Source organism: Tachyglossus aculeatus, chromosome 9, assembly GCF_015852505.1.
Source record: "Tachyglossus aculeatus isolate mTacAcu1 chromosome 9, mTacAcu1.pri, whole genome shotgun sequence".
Classification (NCBI taxonomy): Eukaryota; Metazoa; Chordata; class Mammalia; order Monotremata; family Tachyglossidae; genus Tachyglossus; species Tachyglossus aculeatus.
This window is the reverse complement of record NC_052074.1, coordinates 20,497,254-20,518,412: the sequence shown is the minus strand read 5'-3', so window position 1 is coordinate 20,518,412 and position 21,159 is coordinate 20,497,254. Positions and strand designations below refer to the sequence as shown.

Below are 21,159 nucleotides of genomic sequence, written 5' to 3'. Positions count from 1 at the left end.
TAATAGGGTAAATGTTAGCAGCTGCCTGATTAATTTTGCCATTTCCTCATATTCTCTCTGTCTAAAAGTGAGAAACCCACATTTTGGGTGGGCCAGGAAGTAGCTGCCAACCAGATGACCCATGCTCACTTTTGGCCAAGCAGAAAATGGAATTAGGTTGGGCAGTGTGCCTCCTGAGGGACAACCGTAATCTTTCCACCTGGCTGTGAACCTACCTTTCATTCCATTTCATGGCAGGCCTTAAGAGTCAGTCCCTCAAGTCCCAACCCTGGGTAACGACAATTTTGAGTTAACAGAACTGACTGAATGCTTACGGTAAATTCCTAGCTGAGAAACCCAAGTCACTAAAGGGAAATTAAATGGCTCTCTTGGCTCTTCCCATTTTTAAGAATATCCCATACATAGCTCAAGAAAAACATATATATATGTTTTGGCCATTCTTTAATGCCTGTGCCCTCATATTTTGGATGGATTTCCATCTTTTTGTTGTTTTATGTGTGTATATATATATATATATATATATATATGCATGGAATGATCTGAACTTTCCCAGATGATATGGAGGATTGTCCCCCTCCTCACCCTTGACCTATCCCCAAGTGTAGCCTAAAACTTGTTCAGATCTGATGTCACCTCAAAGAGAAAATTGCCATTTGCTTTACAACATGCATTCAGTGCATCGGGAAAAAAACAGTTAAATGGTAAGTCACCCACTGATAATTGACTAAAGAGTGCTGTAATGGCCCTGGGTCACATAACAACCAGGTTGTCTCTCCAGGTTTCTGTTCGTTTTGCAGTAGCAAGATTATTGCTTCGTGATGCTGAATAGTCGGATGCCAGCAGGGGACACAGAGTATTCTGAGTCTATTCTAATGCAAAATCTGTTCTTGGAAATAAAGACCCTCATTTTCAGTGCAGATTATTAGGAGGAAATGAAAGTAAAATTGTAACAAAAAATTCACTAAGCCATATAGTAATTATATTAGTTCCTATATAATGATTCTTAAAGAAAACAAATAGGTGTATTTGAAAAAGCACAGAAATTGTTCCTATTTCTAGGGTTTAAAGGTCAATTATGGCCATATACTATCCTTTTATATTTATTTTAAAACTCATTTGGTTATTTTCTTTAAAGGCAAAGGGGAGAGCAGCAGTAGAAATATCTTTTATGACAATGGAGGGATATCAGTTTTGTTACAGGGCTCAAAGAAAGACATTGACCCCCTCATGCCTCCTGGTGCTTGGTGAGGCAGGGGAGAGTGAGTATCTAACCAGAGATATAGTAATAATAACGGCTTGTCTCCCCTTGAATGGCTTAAACAATTTCAATTGCTTTTTGCTTCTAGAAAGAAGGTGAAAAGAAGTCCCGTGAGACCAAAATAGATGAAAAATAAAGCTGTATTTGCATCTTTTATAAGGGCAGTCTTAAGTTGGCTCAAATGCTAACTTGTGTGCCTGCGTACTCATGGATTACTCAGGACAATTACCCGTGGTCCCGCATCCTATGGGGGCCCTGCCTCTCCCTGTAGGTGGGATTCCAAGTTGCTGCCATATGAGATGGATAGGGAGGGGTGGAAAGAGTTGCCTGATAATTTGGCTCACCATCTACATATCCCTACGCACTCACCTGGAAGTAGCCTAGGATGCAGAGAAGCAATGCCCTACACACAATAAATGTTTAATAAATGCCATTGATTGATTGAGAGGGGACAGATTGATCCATTAGGATGGAGATAAGAGAGTCGAATTTCTAGTCTTTAAATATCTCCATTTCCTTCAGTTCCTGCAAGGTGGAGGTCATCTGTTCTGATCTCATCCACCTGCCTCTTGAAAGCACATTTGCTATTTGTTAAGCGCTTACTCTGTGGCAAGCACTGGAGTAGATACAAGATACTCAGGTGGAACACAATACCTGCTCCACAGTGGGACTCCCAGTCTAAGTAGGAGGGAGTGGGATTTAATCCCCATTTTTAAGATGAGGAAAGTGACTTGCTCAAGGTCACTCAGCACACAAGGATCTAGACTGTAACTCGTCCACTAAACTGCAAGCTTGTTGTGGTCAGGGGACTTGTCTACCAACTCTTATATTGTACTCTCCCGAGTGCTCAAAAAGTAAGTACTCAATAATTACGATAGATTGACTGAAGTGGTGGAGCTGGGATTAGAAACTAGGCCTTTGGCTCTCAGGCCTGTGCTTTTTCCACTAGCCCACACTGCTTCTTGTGTGCTCTTATGCATTCGATTCCCCAGCTGCCAAGGTTCCTAGTTAAAAGTCTTAGGCAAAAAACTGTACAACAACCACTTCTTTTAGTGACTATAGCCAGGGGAAACCATCTTACGCTGGCACCAAGTACTTAAGGGAGTACTAGTTAGCTGCTGATTGTAAGCTCCTTGAGAACAACAACTGTCTTTCCTCTACTGTTACTTCCACACTTCTGGTATATCCTTCGGCACACAATAAACGTAGGCTCCTTATGGACAGGGAACATGACTGCCAATTCTGTTGTAATCTCCCAATCACTTTGTACAGTGCTCTGCACATAGTAAGCACTTGAGAAATACAATTGATTGATTGGTGATAATGCAGCCTGGCTAATTTAGTTTAATTTGGTAAACCTGTTGTAGGCTAGAGCAGGAAATTCACCTGCTGAAACAGAAGATACATGAAGGGGATGCTGTTCAGAAAGGATATCGGGGAACCCTGGAGGAAAGGCAGTCTGACACTGGCTCACCTACAAGCCCTGCAAAATCTCAGTCTTCGTCGGGTCCACTGGTTGATGACAGGTACAGATTATTTACACCCTGTAGTGTCTTGTTTGAACAATGCCCCAAAAATCGTAGTGACATACGTATCCTTTATGTCACATATATGGTATATACCTTAAATTACTTTTTCCAAATCTATATCAATTTCCATATTTTAGACTCCACCTTTTCCCATTACAAAACATTTGCCCATGATAGATCTTTGATGTGCAAAAAGAAGGTAGATGCCAGAGCGGCCAAAAAGTGAAGTGATGCATTCTGGAAAAGTAAGAGCCAGGTGGAGGCTTAAGTGAGGGTGGCATGTGAGGTGGGAATTCTTTTGGGGGGTAAAATGTGGTTCATTCATTCAATCATATTTATTGAGTGCTTACTGTGTGCAGAGCACTGTACTAAGCGCTTGGGAAGTACAAGTTGGCAACATATAGAGATGGTCCCTACCCAACAGTGGGCTCACTGTCTAGAAGGGGGAGACAGAGAACAAAACAAAACATATTAACAAAATAAAATAAGATTCTGGTTGAAACAGACTAATTTGAAAGGCGTGAAGTAATCTAATGTATTGCTTTATTTAACTGCTCGTCATTTCAAGGTACATAGGACCTATATGCTGAGCTTAGAGGTAATAGATCAGGAATTTGGGGTCAGAGCAAAAAGACACTCTACAGGGAGAGGGAAGAAAGAGAAATAGTGACATGTATCTGGTGTTAAGAAAAGAAACAAGGCTAGTCATGATAGAAATGATTAGAATGGAGGAAATGTTATCAGGATTTTAAATAGAATCTACAAAGGAAAATTACCCATATATTTCTCCTCTTCTTCTAAAATGTTTTTCCTTCTGAAGGGTTTTTGGTTGTTGGCTTGCCCTGCCATTGTGAGCAAGTTTTACTCTGGCTACCACAGTGTGGTGATTTTTTTTTTTTTCCCCTCATCTCCACATGAAGTCATGGGGATTCTTAGCACTTCAACTTCAGCACAGTAGAATTAGTTGCTGCTCCATTATGAATCTTTAGGATTAGAAGGAAAGAACTCCCAGAAGCAGAATGTTTGGAAAGAGTCAGTCTGTCATTTGAAAACATAGGTGCATCTTCATTTAGGCCAGTTTTTGAAGATGGATGAAGGTACACATTTTCCACAGTTGTGTCAATTATTTACAAAATTTGTAATCTTTTAGTCTTTTATCAGCAACATGAATCCCCAGATCTGGGCTTTTCAAAAAGAATTATGAGTGATTAAAAAACACTAGACACTTTATTAAAGCCTAAAATTTGAGAAGATGGAGTTGGGTTTTTTTTCCTCCAAATGGAAGGTGAACAATCACTTACACTTCCTTGAACTTTGGGGATAGATATCAAAGAAATAAGCCTCGTGATATGTGCCTAGTTAAAATATCCATTTTTTCCATTACTTAAAGGATTAATGCATATATTGAAGAAGAAGTGCAAAGGCGTCTTAACAGCATGATTAGCGATTTCAGTGTCGATTTGTCATATTCTACAGAAGAGCTAAAGGTAAGCAAAGTGAGAAGGGAAACGTTCATGTCCAAATTAATATTTCTGAGTTGAAAATGTACTTTTATCTTCATCAAGTTATTAATGTTCATTGACTGTTACCCTTGAGTATAATTTTAATGCAGGTATTTTAGAGAGTCATCATTGAAAATCCTTAGATAAGTCATTCAAGAACTTGTTCATTCATGCATTCAGTCGTATTTATGGAGCACTTACTGTGTACATAGCACTGTACTAAGCGCTTGGAAAGTACAGTTTAGCAGTAGAGACAATCCCTGCCCACAACAGGTTTACAGTCTAGAAAGGAGGAGACAGACATCAAAACAAGTGAACAGTCATCAATAGTATCAATATAAATAAATGGAATTATAGATATGTACATATATACACATGTGCTATGGGCGGGGAAGGGGGGTAGAGCAAAGGGAGCAATTCGGGGCAATGGGGAGGGTAGGGAGAGCTGAAGAAAGGGGCGGCTTTGTCTGGAAAGGCCTCTTGGAGGAGGTGCTGCTTCAGTAGGGCTTTGAAGGGGGGAAGTGTGATTGATGGATTTGAGGAGGGAGGGCATTCCAGGCTAGCGGTAGGACAGGCGAGAATGAGGCACAGTGAGAAGGTTAGAGGCACCAGAGGAGCAGAGTGTGTGGGCTGGGATGTAGAAGGTGAGAAGGAAGATGAGGTTGGAGGGGGCCAGGTGATGGAGAGCTTTGAAGCCAATAGTGAGGAGTTTTTGCTTGTTTTGGAGATAACTGCACACTAGAGGTGCAGGCCCACGAGTACCTGCAAATGATCATACCCGCAGATGATCACATACAACCTTGTAGAGTCAGCCTGGTGCATTGGTAGAATGAAAACCTGGAAATTGAGACAATATGTCAACCAGCACGAGGGAAACCTACACATAACCAGAGGCCTTTATTGGCACTGTGGGACTAATGCTATGCCAGAATTGTGTTATAATAAAAATTGTGGTGTTTGTTGAGCACTTACTATGTTCCAAGCACTGTTTTAACTGCTGGGGTTGATACAAGGTAATCAGCTTTGACACAGTCCCTGTCCCAGATGGGGCTCTTGGTCTTAACCCCATTTTACATATGTGGTAACTTGGGCCTAGAGAAGTTAAGTGACTTGCCCAAGGTCACACAGCAGACATGTGGCAGAGCTGGGATTAGAGCCCACATCCTTGAACTCCCAGGCCTGTGCTCTTTCCACTAGACCAATTGAATCAGTGAGGCCAGCATATCCTTTGGGAGATTGTCTGAGAGTGTTGCTGCAATGTGGTACCAGACTTAAGGCTAAACTAAAAATCTACAGAAGTCTGATGCTGTCCAACGCTTTATAGGGTTGTGAGGTCTGGACCCTGCCCCCGCAATGGGAAGGCTGCTTTTTGATCACTTACTCCGGTATCACATGTTTGGCATCAAATTAACAAGAAGTACTGCAATTAAATCACTCCACTGGAATTGGAGCTGTGCTCACCTTAGCACAGGTTCATTGGGTAAGGTATGCAAGGAGACTGGATGACAGTAAGATCCCACAAAAAGCTGCAAAGTGGGCACAGAACATCAAAAACCACATCAGCTGCTGCAAACATATGTTGCCAACTTGTACTTCCCAAGCGCTTAGTACAGTGCTCTGCACACAGTAAGCGCTCAATAAATACGATTGATGATGATGATGAAACAGCAGATTCAGTACCACATTGAAGGACAGTTTGGGGTGTGCATTGTATGAACGGGATTGTTGATCAGACATCACTGCACACACTCCAGAGATTACCTCACTCTTAGTAGCATAATCTTTGACTAATAAGGTTAGTTATATGAATATATAAATTAATGAACTTAATACCCTTTGAAACAAACAGGTTTGTACCAATTTTTCAGGGTATATCGCAGTGAATTTTTGCTTCCTCTTGGAGATTTGTAAAGACATCAAGTTTAACTTTTCATTACTCTCCCCACCCCCGCACACACCACCCACAAATGCACCTTAACATCTTTTTACAAAATAATTGGATCTGAAAATTGCCCTGAGGAAATTTGATCACTTTTAGTTGATTGATTTTTATTGATGCTAAGATTCTACCAATAAAGAATATCACATTTGGTAAAATAGGTTCAAAAATGTCCAAGGGCTGCATTTTTGAAGGTACTCCTGTGCTTTTAGACTGAGTGGCTTAATCTTGTAATACTTAAGTCCTTTAGAAAAAAGACTGTTACCTTCTGAGTAAAAGTTCCTTAAGAGGTTGCTATTGTAGACACACATGCTCCTTTAGATCTTTGTTCTTATAAATATTTCTAATCAAATCAAGTTTTTATTCTCTGAAAGTGGCGTCAGTCAATACAGTGGGTATTTTCCCTCTTTTCTTTTCAGGATAATGAGAAGCTTCACAATGGTACTACTATTCAGCGAAAGCTAAAGTATGAGGTAGGTGATAGATTTGGAGATCGATAGGGTCACCTTAAATTACGGCACATTCTGTGATTAAATTTTGTTGCTGTTGGGTTGCAGAATTCTAATTTTGAATTCACCATGAGATTAATTTGAATAGGAAAGGCAAGCTACTCTATAAATTTAAAAATTAAACCAAATTGATTTCTGCTGGTTGGGTATAATATATACTTTGAATGGCATGCAACTGTGGTGGAGGTCTTTTTTCTGATTTTCACTTGTACCAGTATCTCCTTTTTCAGTCTACTTTAGAGATAATTACATAGTCAATATCAAGAATCAAGTGGTAAAAGGTAAAATAACTTCTAAACATTTGAAAAACACCTTACATTTCCTGGAAGGCAAACTTTCAGAATATTGGCAGTAGTACAAAGTAAATAATCTTAGCTGTTGTTTCCTTTTAATAGATTTTTTGTAAACCCTAAGTATTGTCAAACAAAAATGTATTTAGTTCCCACATTTGTAAGCTTCCTGAAAACCTTGTTCATTTTCTCAGTTTATCGAAGTCTTTTCTTCCCCCACAAAGGTGTAAACTAAATGTAACAATGGGAAAATAAGTTATCAACCTTGCATATAGCTGTCAGAAATTACTATATAAAAAATTCTACCTAGCCTTCAAAATTGTCTCACATCCAATTTTCCAATACAACCTCTCTTTCTGCCTTTATCTAGTTCGTTTCCACCCTGACTAATGGGAGGCTAAAAGAACACCAGGATCTTTCCTTTCCAGCAAATATATAGACAGGTTTGAGTTTTAGAGTATGAACCTGAGACATCTCACTAAATGCTGTAGCTGACTGAGCTAGAGTCTCTATCCCCAGATCACTTGCTGCATTTTGGCCTTTGACAGAGAATCTTTCATTCTCCTGGAATTCTCTAGCAGCAAATCCAGAAGGGCGAGGACAGTTATGATGGGTAACTATGGTCAAGCCCCCAGGGCTGGTTAGAAATATGCTTAACAAACCCTGTTTTTTCATAGAAACCCTGATGCAGCATATCCTAGGGAAATCCCTCACTTTACATAAACAAGAGTCCCCTAGCGTGTGTGATATGAGGAGGCTTTGGTCAATTCTAACAGTAATCATGTTTTTCATTACTGAATTTAAAAATCTTGGCATGTAAGCCCTATGTGCCAAGCCCTGTACTAAACACTGGGAGTAAATACAGTGTTACCAGAGCAGACATAGTCCCTAACCCAGTTGTGCCTCCTAGGGTACTGAGGAAGGAAAACAGATATCTTATTCCCATTTTACCATTGAGGAAACTGAGGTGCAGAGATGTTAAGTGACAATCTCAAAGTCATGCATTAGGCAGGTGAAGCAGCGTGGCTCATTGGAAAGAGCACAGGCTTTGGAGTCAGAGGTCATGGGTTCAAATGCCGACTCCGCCAACTGTCAGCTGTGTGACTTTGGGCAAGTCACTTAACTTCTCTGGGCCTCAGTTACCTCATCTGTAAAATGGGGATGAAGACTGTGAGCCCCCCGTGGGACAACCTGATCACCTTGTAATCTCCCCAGCGCTTAAAACAGTGCTTTGCACATAGTAAGCACTTAATAAATGCTATCATTATTATTATTATTATTAGGTGACAGAGCTAGGAACCAGAACCCTGGTTTCCTAGCCATGCTCATTCCACTAGGTTTGCTACTTCTCTAAGGTCTTACTTTATAGTAGAGTGTATTTAATATAGTGTATATTATAATATAATATAATGATGTAATAATAGTAATGGTATTTGTTAAGTGCTTACTATGTGCCAAGCACTGTTCTAAGCACTGGAGTAGATACAAGGTAATTAAGTTGGACACAGTCCCTGCCCCACATGAGGCTCACATTCTTAATCCCCATTTTATGGATGAGGTAACTGGCACAGAGAAGTGAAGTGACTTGCCCAAGGCCACACAGCAGACAAATAGCGGAGCTAGAGTTAGAACCCACGAGCTCTTACTCCCAAGCCCGTGCTCTTGCTGCTAGGCCATGCTGCTTTCCATATATTATATACATTTTTGCAAATATATGCATAGTAACAACTTAATCTATGCACTTACTATAAGACAAATGCTAAGATATAGTCAGATTAGATGCAATGCCTGTTCCAATCAGGGTTCAAAATCTGAGGTCGAGGGAGTATGTATGATAATAATGATATACCTTGCAATAGTCCTAATATATTATTGTAGAGTATAATTAGTTTAATAATTACTACTGTAGTAAGCCTTTGTTTTGTTTCAAGCAGTCTACTAAGCACTGGGGTAGATTCAAGGTAATCCTTATTTTACAGATGAGGAAATCATTGCACATACATATCAGTTGACTTGCCCCAGATCAGATAGCAGGTCAGTGGCTGTGCTGGGATTAGTACCTGACTATCCTGACTCTCAGTCCCATGGTCTTTTCCTTAAGCTACACTTCCTTGCCAGTGTCCCATAGGGCAGTTTTGTAGAGCATCACTCTTCTCCCAGATGGATCTCTGTAATTATGGTGGAAGCCAGAGCCCTCCCGTACAACATAATCATTTACTCTTTCTTTTACCCTTTTTTCTATTCCTTTCATTTTTCTCTCTTCTCTTTGACCCCACCCACACCTCCCCCTCATCCCTTGATCAACCAAGGAAAAAGAGGAATTTTCCCTTCTCTCTTTGGCTGATAGAGTCTGTTCCATTCTCTTAACTCACAGAAAAAGAGCCAGGAGGCTGCATGACAGTGGAAAGTGATAAGGACAGAGAGTCAGGAAACTTGGGTTCTAGTTCCAATCTAGTCCCAGTCATGTAAATTCTTGGCCTCAGTTTCCTCATTTGTAAAATGGGACTAAGATTGCAGCTCTTTGTGGAGAAGGGACTGTGCCTGATCTGATAACTGTGTATATACCACAGTGTTTAGAACTTAGAGTTTAATAAATGGCATTAAAAATGCATGAAAAGAATTCCTCACTCAGCCCAATGAGGGTTTAATTCTCAATAATAGAATTGGAATGATCAGGCATTAGAATGACCTCACAAAATCTTTGCTGGATAGGATGAGGGAAAGATGAATTTCTTTTTCCTGTTTGTGCACCCCAAACATTGTTGCTGCATATAAACACCACCTCAAAGTTCACCTACAAATTCCCACCTACTAACTTGTTATATCATACTCTCCCAAGTACTTAATGCAGTGCACAGTACTCTGCGCACAGTAAGTGCTCAATAAATATCCCTGATTGATTTCCCCGCGCGCCTCCCCGCCACCACCACACACCTCAAATTCTTAAAAGATAAGACATAGAAAAGAGAAAGGAAAATATATTAAACTTCCTTTAGGCAAACAGCCCACTGGAGTTTTTTAGGCCCCAGCCATGTGGGCCAGTATGTAGTTTCATGTCTGAAATTGAACATTTTTTGTAATTAAGGAGCTTTCCTTCCAGAGAACACACGTAATAGGCTGAGAAATGGATACTGTGTGGAAAATAATGGGCAAAATGTAAAACCTATTCCTGAATCAGATATCGATCAATGTAAATATCTCTGAGCTCATGATTGTGATTTTCGAATGAATTCTCAAATTTAAACCCATTTAAAAAATTTAAGAGCGATTATCTAAAATGGCAAAGGGAAAAAATGGTACTTCCATTTACCCTTCTTGGCACTTTGAACAGAAAATGCTACAATGGCTCTCCCACCATCAAATCCCACCTAGTGGTGATATGGAAACTCCCAGAATCATTAAGGAAGGAAAGACTGGAGTCAATGAAGATCCAGGGAACCATGTTACAGAGTTGTGGAGGTTGAAAGTAACTCCTTGCACATCTAAAAAGAACACCAACCTGGAAGGGATCCATTGCTCAGAACAAGAAGACTCCATAGACAGTGTTGATTCTAAAATGAGGGAACTTGAGCATGTGAATGTTTTTAACAAGGACAATGTTATTTATGATAACTCTTCTTATGTCCTTTTGCAAAATCACAATGAGAAAAACGTGGACCTTTTTCAGGAGAAGAGGGCATATGCCATCGATTCCAATTGTGTGGCTACAACTGGTGCGGATAACAACAGTGCAAGGATGGAAACAAATTGGAGTCTTCTGCAACAAATCTCCGTATCAAAGTCTATAGCCAGCAATAGTGAGCAGATCAGACACAGTAATGTGGTCTCCCTTGTTCTATCTGAAATGGTTTCTAACAAAAAGTGCGCAAACAGTGCAGTCCCCCAGCATTCCCCAGTCCCCCTGCCTGTTTCTGAGCGGCCTTCTGAAAAGGAGTTAGATATTAAAAAAGGAAATTCGTCAGCTACCTATCTCAAGAGTCATCTAAACAATGGCTTAGGTTATCTTTTCAGCAAGATCTCTGGCTTCTATAAAGATACCAGCAGCCAGTTGCTGCAGAACAGCACAAAAGTGATAAGCCAAGCAAAGGGTGTGGGCCTTTTATGCGATCCAAGTGAGATGGCCTCACAAGTAGCAACAGTGATAAAAAAAATTCCGCTTTTCAAAGCCTTGCAGCGGGAAGGACCCTTTACATCCTCTCAGAAGCTGTCAGAACCGTACTATAAAGTGGAAGTTGGCATTAATGATTTCCATCATGTAGGAAATCGGCTGGCCAGAGAGGACACTCTACATTATATGGCTCCAGAAATCTCATTACCTGTAGCTTTGCAGGGGCCCTTTCAAAGTTGTGTTTCCCAAAGCAGACCTGAAGGGGCTGAGGATGACTTTGTGTTAAGTCAGACACTTGTACAGTTCCCATTAGGACTTCTGAGGCTTCAACAGTATACTCTGAAGGACTTACTGAGCTATGTGATGTGTAGCCTACCCAAACTGTGTGTGAGAGAGAGTGAGTTGAAGGGTGTGTACTGGCTAGCGGTGGCTAATTGCAAACAGCCTAATCCACAGCCAGCTTGTTTGCTTCTGTTTAGTTCGGTTTTATATGCCCTTGTTCTATCAGACGACCCTCCAGACTCATTGAAAATGTTCCATATTCTTCCACTTATGATGCTAAAGGAGGTTCAGATCAGTTTTGGTGGACAAAGTGTCCGAGTTCTGGGCTCCACAGATGATCTTTTGCTCGCCCTGTTTAGTTACAACAAACACCTTACCCAGAGGCTTTGCTGTGACATACTGAGTGTTTTCATATCTACCCCGGATGATATCACTTGCGTAAATCACCCCCTGCTCAAGCAAGATTTGGTTCAGCTCTCACTTGATTGGAGAGCAGAAGTCACCGATTTCGTGTTTTCAAATGGAGTACGGTTGTCATGTAAATTCAGAAGTACATTGGTTGATATGGTTTACTTGCTCCATGGAAACATGGAAGGCAATGTACCCTCTCTGGCAGAAGTTCATTTGCTGTTGTATACCTCAGTCATGGTAGAGGATGGCTACAAACAAGCCACTTGCCAATCTCTAGTTCTGCTGAATACTCATATCGGACTTGTGAGTGAAGATTGTGTGTTCCATCCTGTTATGAGTTCCTTAAGCATCTCTCCTAAAGGATCTCAATTTGATGTAATTTATTTGCGTGCCTTAAATGAGTTCAGGTGTCTTATGGTTCCTGACCCCAAAAAACCATTAACAGTGGAACTTGTGTTTTCCAAAAAGCAGAAATTTGTGTCAGAGTCAGGACACCATTTGTTTAGACACAAAAATGAAATGCAGAATACCCAGTTGACTATGTTTAATCCATCCATTACAGACAATCAAGATTTCCAATCAGATATTTGGAAACTAACCCTCAGTTCACAAGATGAAGCTCTTTGGTTAATTACATATTTGAAAAAATTGCAAAGATGCACTATGGACTGAATGAAATTAACAAGACAGAATAATGGAATCATGACAGCCAACTTAAAAGTGGAACTAGGCTATAGAAATTCAGACATGTTTAAAATATTAAAGAAAATGAGCTATTAAGAAATCAGTAAAAAAAATATTGTCCAAGATAAGTGTTAGGTTTGGAGATGTAGATATTGTTTGCGATTTGGGGTAAGATTCCTTGATTTGCTAAATAATTTAAAAAATTCAGTTGTGTTTGGCTTTGTGTGGATTTACAGTGTAGTCTGACATACCTGTTTGTACTCAGTTCCCATGGGTTAATTTCTGGTTCCAGAGAATCAGTTCTGACTGGCATTAACCTTCATAAGAAGCAGTGTGGCTTAGTGGAAAGAACACGGGCTTGGGAGTCAGAGGTTGTGGGTTCTAATCCTGTCTCCACCACTTGTCAGCTATCTGACTTTGGGCAAGTCACTTAACTTCTCTGTGCCTCAGTTACCTCATCTGGAAAATGGGGATTAAGACTGTGAGCCCCACGTGGGACACCCTGATAACCTTGTATCTCCCCTAGTGCTTAGAATAGTGCTTGGCACATAGTAAGCACTTAACAAGTGCCATTATTATTATTATTGTTATCATTTTTCATTGACCTATACAATGGAAGAATATCTTGAGGCAGCATTATGGTAGAACACATTACTGATTCACAACATATCCTATAAGGATGTGAGCATTCAGTATCAATCAATCATATTTATTGTGATCAGAGCACTCTACTAAGTGCTTGGGAGAGTACAGTACAACACAGTTGGTAGACATTCCTGCCTACAATGAGCTTACAGGCTAGAGCTTTCAGTATAATACTACTCAATATAAATACATTGAATGGAATATGAAATACGTACCCTGGAGAAGCAGAAGTCAGTTCATTCCTCGGCTTTCATTTCTCGGGTTCCTGTATTTCAGCAGTATTTTGAGCTCTCAGAGGTTAGGTTGGACTAATGAAGAGTCTCAAGGTAGCCACAGAAGTTATCTGCTGTTTCTCTTTACTTCCTGCTCAGGTTTCCTGGCTCTGGCTTCTCCACTATGCCAGGCAATCAAACAGAAGTGTTTATAGAGTGCCTACAGTGTGGCAAGCACTGTACTGAACACTTGTGAGAGTGTAATAGGCTAAATAGATATAATTCCTGCTCACATGGAACCACTGCAGTTTGACCTGTCCTTCCTTTTCCTCCTGCCACCAGAGATCATTGATTCAGATGATAAGGAGGTGATCTTCATCCAGCCCTCTGAAAATGTGCCTGGCTTGGTTGGTCCTAGGAAACAGTCCAACATTGCACTCAGGTGCCCGGTTGGTTCAGGATTTCTTCTAAAGGGATTTCAGTTCTTTCCTCTGGTTGTGAGAGTAGGGATAATTTCTTCCACTGCTGTTGATTAGTGCTTAGTACCTTGTTCTTCACATAATAGGTGCTCAGTAAACCTATTGATAATTATGTTTTCCTGCTAGAATGATGCTTCTGTTCTCATCTTTTCCTATAGGTTTAAAATCTATCAAGAGGAAGTGTGGTGGGGAAGGGGTAATAGCTTATTTTTTAAACATATATTGGATTGTGTATGATTAAATGTTTGAATATTTTGGAAACAAATATGAAAATGTATCCAGTTATATGAGAAACAGGGATATAACATCAATAACTGAAAAGCAGCTATTTGTTTATGGTTTTTAATGGTCTTCCTCACAATCTTTGACCAGACTATGTAACAGGCAGCAACATCGATTAGTTTGAAGTTAATCTCTTTTAATCTCACTCAGAGGATGTGTAAATAGTAAAATGACCATACAATATGCAGCTTCAGGGAAGGGGAAAGGAACAAAAGGCCCAGATGATGCATAAACTGTAGAGCCAATGCTGGTATAGTTAGTACCATCATAGTTCATATATATATTTTTAACCATTTATCTTCTTGATACTCTTTAGTTAAAGAGTAGCTTCTAAAGGTTTGCTTCTAATAGATCTTAAGTCAGTAATCTTCCCACTTAATATTTTCTAATCCGTTTTAAAATAATATCCCTAACAGAAAGAAAATAACTCCTATTACAAGATGGCATTTCCCCTCTCTCATTCATACATTCATTCAATCGTATTTATTGAGCGCTTACTGTGTGCAGAGCACTGTACTAAGTGCTTGGGAAGTACAAGTTGGCAACATATAGAGATGGTCCCTACCCAACAGTGGGCTCACGGTCTAGTCTAGTCTCTCCTATCCCCAGGCAATATTTTCCAATAAATGTAGAGTTAAGGAATAAGTATCAAATATCGTAGCAACCACAAGGAGTGAAATTTTACAGATGTCAATTTTGGTAAATATGATATAGAAATATCACTTAGTTTTACCACAGAGTTATTAATATTTAAGCAAATTTCATTAAGACCTCATGATTTTGCATTGATGAGTTGTCTGCAAAGTCATAAAAATCTTCTAGACTTCTTTTGTTCTCATTAATAAGATAGAGCCATATTGATGGTCAACGATGATTCTGTGAAGCCCCTCATGTAAGTAAAATGGAAGTACATTGCGACTAGTACATTGCTACAGCACCAAAGACAGGCTCTCTTGTTCCAGTATTTCCACCACCTCACCAAAATTAGTGCTGCTCTTTATAGTTGTAAACTGTATTGCCATACATCGCGTAAAATGATTTATGACACTAAACTGGCTGTTGGGCCAATTGTATAGAACTTGCTATGTGGCCTGTTGTAGACTGGGATTATGAACCTGTCTTTGAACTAGCTGGATGATTACTGGGGATCAAGAATGTCTTTAAATGCTACAAACGTCATGAAAGGAGAATGTTAAATCTACGAAAGGTCTATCCTGTATTAGCCTACAAAGATCTATTGGGTATGTGAAATGAAATATAAACAGTTTATTTTAGAGTGATGCTTCTAAATTGCTGAAGAAGCAACTTGTACTGAATATTCATTCATTCATTCAATCGCATTTATTGAGCACTTACTGTGTGTAGAGCACTGTACTAAGCACTGGAGCACTGTACTAGGACATTTTGGTGAACTTGTCTTCCAGTGTGAGTTCCTAGGGAACTAGAGGTCAGCCAGATGCCAGCCAACATCCTGTTGTTCAGAGGGGTTTCTGGCCAGTCTGGGAGCCCTGTGGGAGGCTGGGGCTATCTCAAACTCTTCTCCCCTTGGTTGATGTCTAGTAGGACATGGGGTGACGGGGAGGATTCCCCCAAAGTAGTATCTCTTCTTTTGAGCTCTTTGAATGGTGGGCGCGGAGGTACTTCTAAAGCACTCTAGGTTTCAACTGCTTCTCCATGCCTCTTCAGCACCCTATTTGTTGCCACAGGGCATTACATTGCAGGCACTTGTTCGGTTTTGAAAAACTAAACAGAATGGAGTTTATTATGGGCAGCTCTTCAAAGTTTGTGTGGTAATCCTAGCTCTGTTATTATCTGAGGTAGGTTAGGTTCAGATAAAAAGGATCTAGATGATTGGCTCTCTACTATAATCCCAGTTTTGAAAGAATGCCAAGAATCCCAGGATTTGCGGGTTAAAGTTCTCCTCTGGGAAACCAGTGGAAGTGACTTGGGTTAGCAAAATCATTACCAACTTTGGGATTTGACCCATTATCAACTTAGCTCAGGGCGTGCTCATTGCCTCCGTGTCAAAATAAATTTGTTAGTTCTACTGTAATAAGTCCTCAGTACATTGAAGCAAATGAAATGAACCTTCATACGCATGTTAGCATTCTAAACTAAAATGAGACAAGACATATCAGGCATATATCATCCTCTGACACTGATGTTAAGAAATCACTATAATATCAGTGTGTGTTGAAAACATAATTGCCTTAGCAAAATATAATTAAATTAATATGTATTGAATGGCTTCAAGGTAAAAGACATGATACTAGTTGCCCAAGCCAAAAAGCTGTCCTTGGATTTTGCATCTGCTATATGGAGAAATTTAAAGTTTGTGTGTATTAAGCATTCTTAGAAATTCCCTTAATTTGGTATTTAACATGCAACTTATTCATTGGTATAAAGAGTTTGGCTTCTGACATTTGAGAATTTAGCACACTCCACAAAATGTATTTTTGCCAAAAAGACAAGCTACTGCACAAACCTGAACCTTGGGGGTGGGGAGGAGTGTCAAATGTGTTATGCTTGCTCCATAAATTATTTTAAGGCAAATTGTAAGATAAATGGTGATTCAAGACCAAATGCCTCACCCTCCTGAACTGGGCAGGCCAAGAAAACACTATGACTGTGGCCCAGGCAAAGAAGCATGACCACTCTCCAGCCAAACCCAGTAAATACAATTCAATCCAAGAAATCAGCTCTTACATCAAGGTTGGAAGCTAGCCCATTTGACATGATAGTGAAGCTTCCTTTCCCAAATTGGAGCCAAGATATCCAATTCATGAAAAGAAAGACGCTTAAAGAAGAAGTGATTAGTGCCCATTTTCCCATTACATTAATCTTACAGTTTCAATTTCACTACCTAGATCTAGATTCTTATGGGCTTGCGTTGAAAGTTTTGTTGAAAGGGGCTTGCAGGAAGCCATGGCAGTCCTAGAACATTCCTTATAAAGGATTTCCTTTGAAAGCAATGTTCCTGTATTACCAAATAAATCTGTCCTTGGGGAAGGCTCAGCTGGATTAAAATTCTCTTACCAAAGAATGAAAGAAGAAGGTCGTCAGAAAATGTGACCATTTCTACCATGGTGGGAAAGGGGTTGAGAATTTTTCTCCTTCCCATGCCCTTCTGATTCAGGTTTTCAAAGATGTTACAAATCTCTCTCTTTCTCTCCCCTCCCCCTCCAGCCTGTCTCTTATCTGGATGGGAGACAGTTCAAGAGATTAAGGAGCCCATAGGTATGACCATGTCATCATAAAAGTTTACATTAATTCAAACATCTGCTACATAATTGGAATTTTCAGGGGAAAAATGCTTATTAAGAATGCTTATTACTCCCTTTAGGGTGGTACCATTCTGTGGCCTTTGCTGTGCTCATTAGTGATATCAGGATATTAATGCTGTTTCAGGAACATTTTTTTATTTGCCCCTTTTGAAGGAGACTGCCCTCAGGAGATAAATACATTCTAATCTGGAATCTTTAAAATTAAGTCTGTTTTTAAGCCCATTTCTAAAGGCTAAGAACCAAGCCACAAAATCACATTAACCATGGAAAAATGATGTTTTTTTGTGGGTCTATTACATTTGATTCTCCCAAATGTCTTATTTTATTAAAAGAGTTTTTAACGTGTATACATGTCAATTAAGCGTGAAGTCAGAGATATGAATTATTAATAGTATAATCCACATGCTAATTGTTTTTAAAATTTGGTTTTCATGTTTAATAATCATTGCAAAATACAATTTCAGAATTCACTGAGGGACTCGGTAATCTGACAAAACATTACTATCCATTCCAGAGACACACTTGATTTCAGCCTGTAATGGCACTAAAGAGCCACAAAGGAAAAAGTAGCAGCTTATTCGAAAATGAATAGTATTGAAGGAAATTTTCTTCAGCCTGGCAGATATCTCAAGACACTCCTAAAAACTGTTTTCAAAATAAAAGCAAAATGATAATACCTACTTGTAGGCATATTTGGCCTAAACACAGCCCATAGTAATATCTATAATGTTCCATTGAATCTTGAAGATTGTATTTTCATATCAATGAGTTGTATTTTATTTCCTCAGCCACTTAGATTTCATGTTGCTTTAATTGCACTTGGCATGTTTGAGAGACTTGCATTTTCAAATGCGCTAGAACCTTCTTTGCCAAAACATTTTGGACTCTTTCTTGTCTTTAAATTATTCACACCTTTCATTTACGTGTACTTCCACCATAATGATGTTCAGTGGTTGCCAAATGTTTGATGAAGTAAGTGAGAATACATTTAGTTGTTTTCAAAGGATGATTGAGATTCACTTCTGTAATATTATTACTGGTCCCAAGTAAACTGTAAGATCTTTGTGGAGGAACTGTCCTTCATTTCTAATAATTGCAGTATTTGCCAAACACTTGTGTCAAGCCCTTTACTAAGCACTGGGACAGATACAAGTTAGTTAGATTAGACACAGTCCCTGTCCTACATAGGGCTCACAGATTAAGGAGGGAGAGGAGGTATTTAATCCCGCTTTAAGAGGTGTGGAGGGCTAGTTTCAGGAGGTTTATCCAGACCAAGAGCCACGGGGATGAAGTTAATGGCTTCACCTCCTTGTGACAAACCCATGCAGCCAATAGCTACCCTTCACCCCCTTAGAGTTGTCACCCTTTTTTCAGGTTTGTATTAGAAAAAGTAATAGCATTAATTGTCTGTTGTGTGCAAAGCACTGCAATGTTGGGGAAAAACTACATGGGTGAGAATTACTCACAGTCCCTGGCGCTCTGGGGACTCACGGCCTAATCCGGCAAAGTAAAAAGAAGGCATAGGGAATTATTTTCATAATGATTAAAGTGTTGTCCATGCCATTCTAATTTTAAACCTGCCAGGCTTTTAAAATAGCAGTTGTTTTTAGAACGGTCTCCACCTTTATGATATGGCTATTGTTCTTTTATGAGAAGAAATTTGGTAGTAAATAAGTATTTCAAGTAGCTTGTCTGTACACATTCTTTAGAAGTAATGTCAAAATATACAAATCTGACTTTTTCTTACATGTTCTTATGAACTCACACTACTTCAAAGACTAAAGAACGGTTTGCAGAGTTCTTGCTCTATCTTTTCACCTAGTATACTTGTAAGAAATGATCTTTTGTTGTAAAAAGGGCTTAGTATTTTTCTTTCAAAGGATTCCATCATTTTCTAAATAACAAGTGCTGGTTTATTCTCCTTTCTACTATGAGCACATTTTCACCCTTCTGCCCAAGAAGGGTATTTTCAGTATAGTGATTCTGGTTTCTCTTTGTTCTCCCTATCTGATGTTTTGGTGATAGCGGATGGTTTCCCGCTCTTTGGGAGCAAATCCAGATGACCTTAAAGACCCAATTAAAATTAGTATTCCACGCTATGTTCTCTGCGGACAAGGAAAAGACGAACACTATGAATTTGAGATAAAGGTATGTATTTCTTATCTTTCTGAAAGAATAAAACCTTGATGTTATATATTCCATCATTTCTATGAGTTGGGTTGAGTTCACCTGGTTATGTGTGTGAATGTGGGTTTTTGTGCATATTTGCCTTTCTTTGTCTAAATCCCAAATGTGACTAAGTATGCTTTTATGCCTATTTTTTCCTCACCGCTTCATTTAAAAAATTACAAATAATGAACATTTCATTTTCTCCTACTGATGATGAATCTTAACCCTACTTTTGACAATGGATTCATGGTTGGCTTTTCTAGGTTCATTGTCAAGGAACTGTGATTGATTGTTTGCATATTTCAAAGCTAGCGTTGAGAATCCTGAATACAAAGTACAACTATTGTTAAAGCACTTCACAAACTACTTCAGCCAATTTCCAAGTTTCTCCTTGGATTTCCCTTTCAACTCCTACCTCCCTTCCTTTTATGTTGATTCTCATTTTCCTTCCTTTCATTCAGTCGTATTTATTGAGTGCTTACTGTGTGCAGAGCACTGTACTAAGCGTTTGGGAAGTACAAGTCGGCAACATATAGAGACGGTCTTGCTCTGAATGCAGTCAGCACTACAGACCTTGTACCATGACTCTCTGTTGAATATCTTGTTACTATTCATGATACTAAGCATTAAGCAACTCAGTAGAGGGCAAAGGAGAGTGTGTTGAAGACTACATAAAGATGTCAGGACACCGGGGCCAGCAATGTTGGAATCCTGTCTGTCATGCTCTTCTCAGGGAATACTAACATACCCTGTGGTTTTCTCTTATTTCAGGCAGTTCAGTAAAAGTCATTTCAGAATATGGGGTTCTACAATATTGAATGAGCCCCATACAGAGACCGTTGTAAGAAATATCACTTGCTTAGAGACCCCAGTATTAATTTAAAATTTAATTCCAAATGCCTTTCAGAATTCATACGTGGAATGAATCATTACACTCAAAGCTTTCAAATTGCAGGGCTCAAACAAGTTCAGCTTTCTCTTTAAATTAATTTTCAGCATTGTATAAAGCAACAAAAGCTAGGGAAATATATAGTTAGGGCAAGCACAGTCTTTCGTTTTGCTTTCAAGGTAAGGGGAAAAAAAAGCTGGAATCATTCTCAGGTTTAAATCCCCTATCTCTTTTACCATTTTAATAAGTAATAAGCCAAGTGAGATTTTATTTCCTGAAATGTGCCTATATGCTAAGGAGGAAGACAAGTCTTTCACAAAAGATTTTCATCAAGGAAATATTATAAACCAAATGGACAGGAGTGTTTTCCTTCAATCAGGTAGTATGTGTGGCAGTAATAGAAAAAATGCATACCCACTGTACAAATTGCTTTCTCAGCCCAGAATGACTTTTGGTCCAGCTTCTTTTTTAGAGTAATTGAGCATGTATACCAAAGAAAAGACTCTCCCTTCATGCTCACCGAGCAGTCTACACTGATTTTCATTTACTTTATTTTTATAGGTAATGCCGTACTGTTGTTTTTGCCAGTGATTTCACTCAGCTACAATACTTGATTATTTACTACTGTGCAGTCATGGAGGCAGCATAGCCGAGGTGAAATAGGACAGGATTGGGAATCAGAAGATT

General features: G+C 39.4%; 1 protein-coding gene across 6 annotated transcripts in view; it reads left to right on the top strand.

The window, feature by feature from the left end:
* KIF16B (kinesin family member 16B) overlaps positions 1–21,159 on the top strand; it is a 215,270-nt gene that overhangs the window by 124,412 nt on the left and 69,699 nt on the right. For 4 of the 6 annotated variants that reach the window (XR_005452325.1, XM_038751766.1, XM_038751765.1 and 1 more), the window contains 4 exons: positions 2,626–2,784; positions 4,178–4,274; positions 6,648–6,701; positions 19,440–19,562. Coding sequence is in view for 5 of the 6 variants with exons in the window: in XM_038751766.1 (XP_038607694.1) it covers positions 2,626–2,784; positions 4,178–4,274; positions 6,648–6,701; positions 19,440–19,562 (433 nt within the window). In the remaining variant the exon portion in view is untranslated. Of the gene's footprint in view, positions 1–2,625; positions 2,785–4,177; positions 4,275–6,647; positions 6,702–10,358; positions 12,674–19,439; positions 19,563–21,159 lie in introns of those variants that run through there. The other 2 variants (XM_038751762.1, XM_038751767.1) reach the window with 2 other exon arrangements.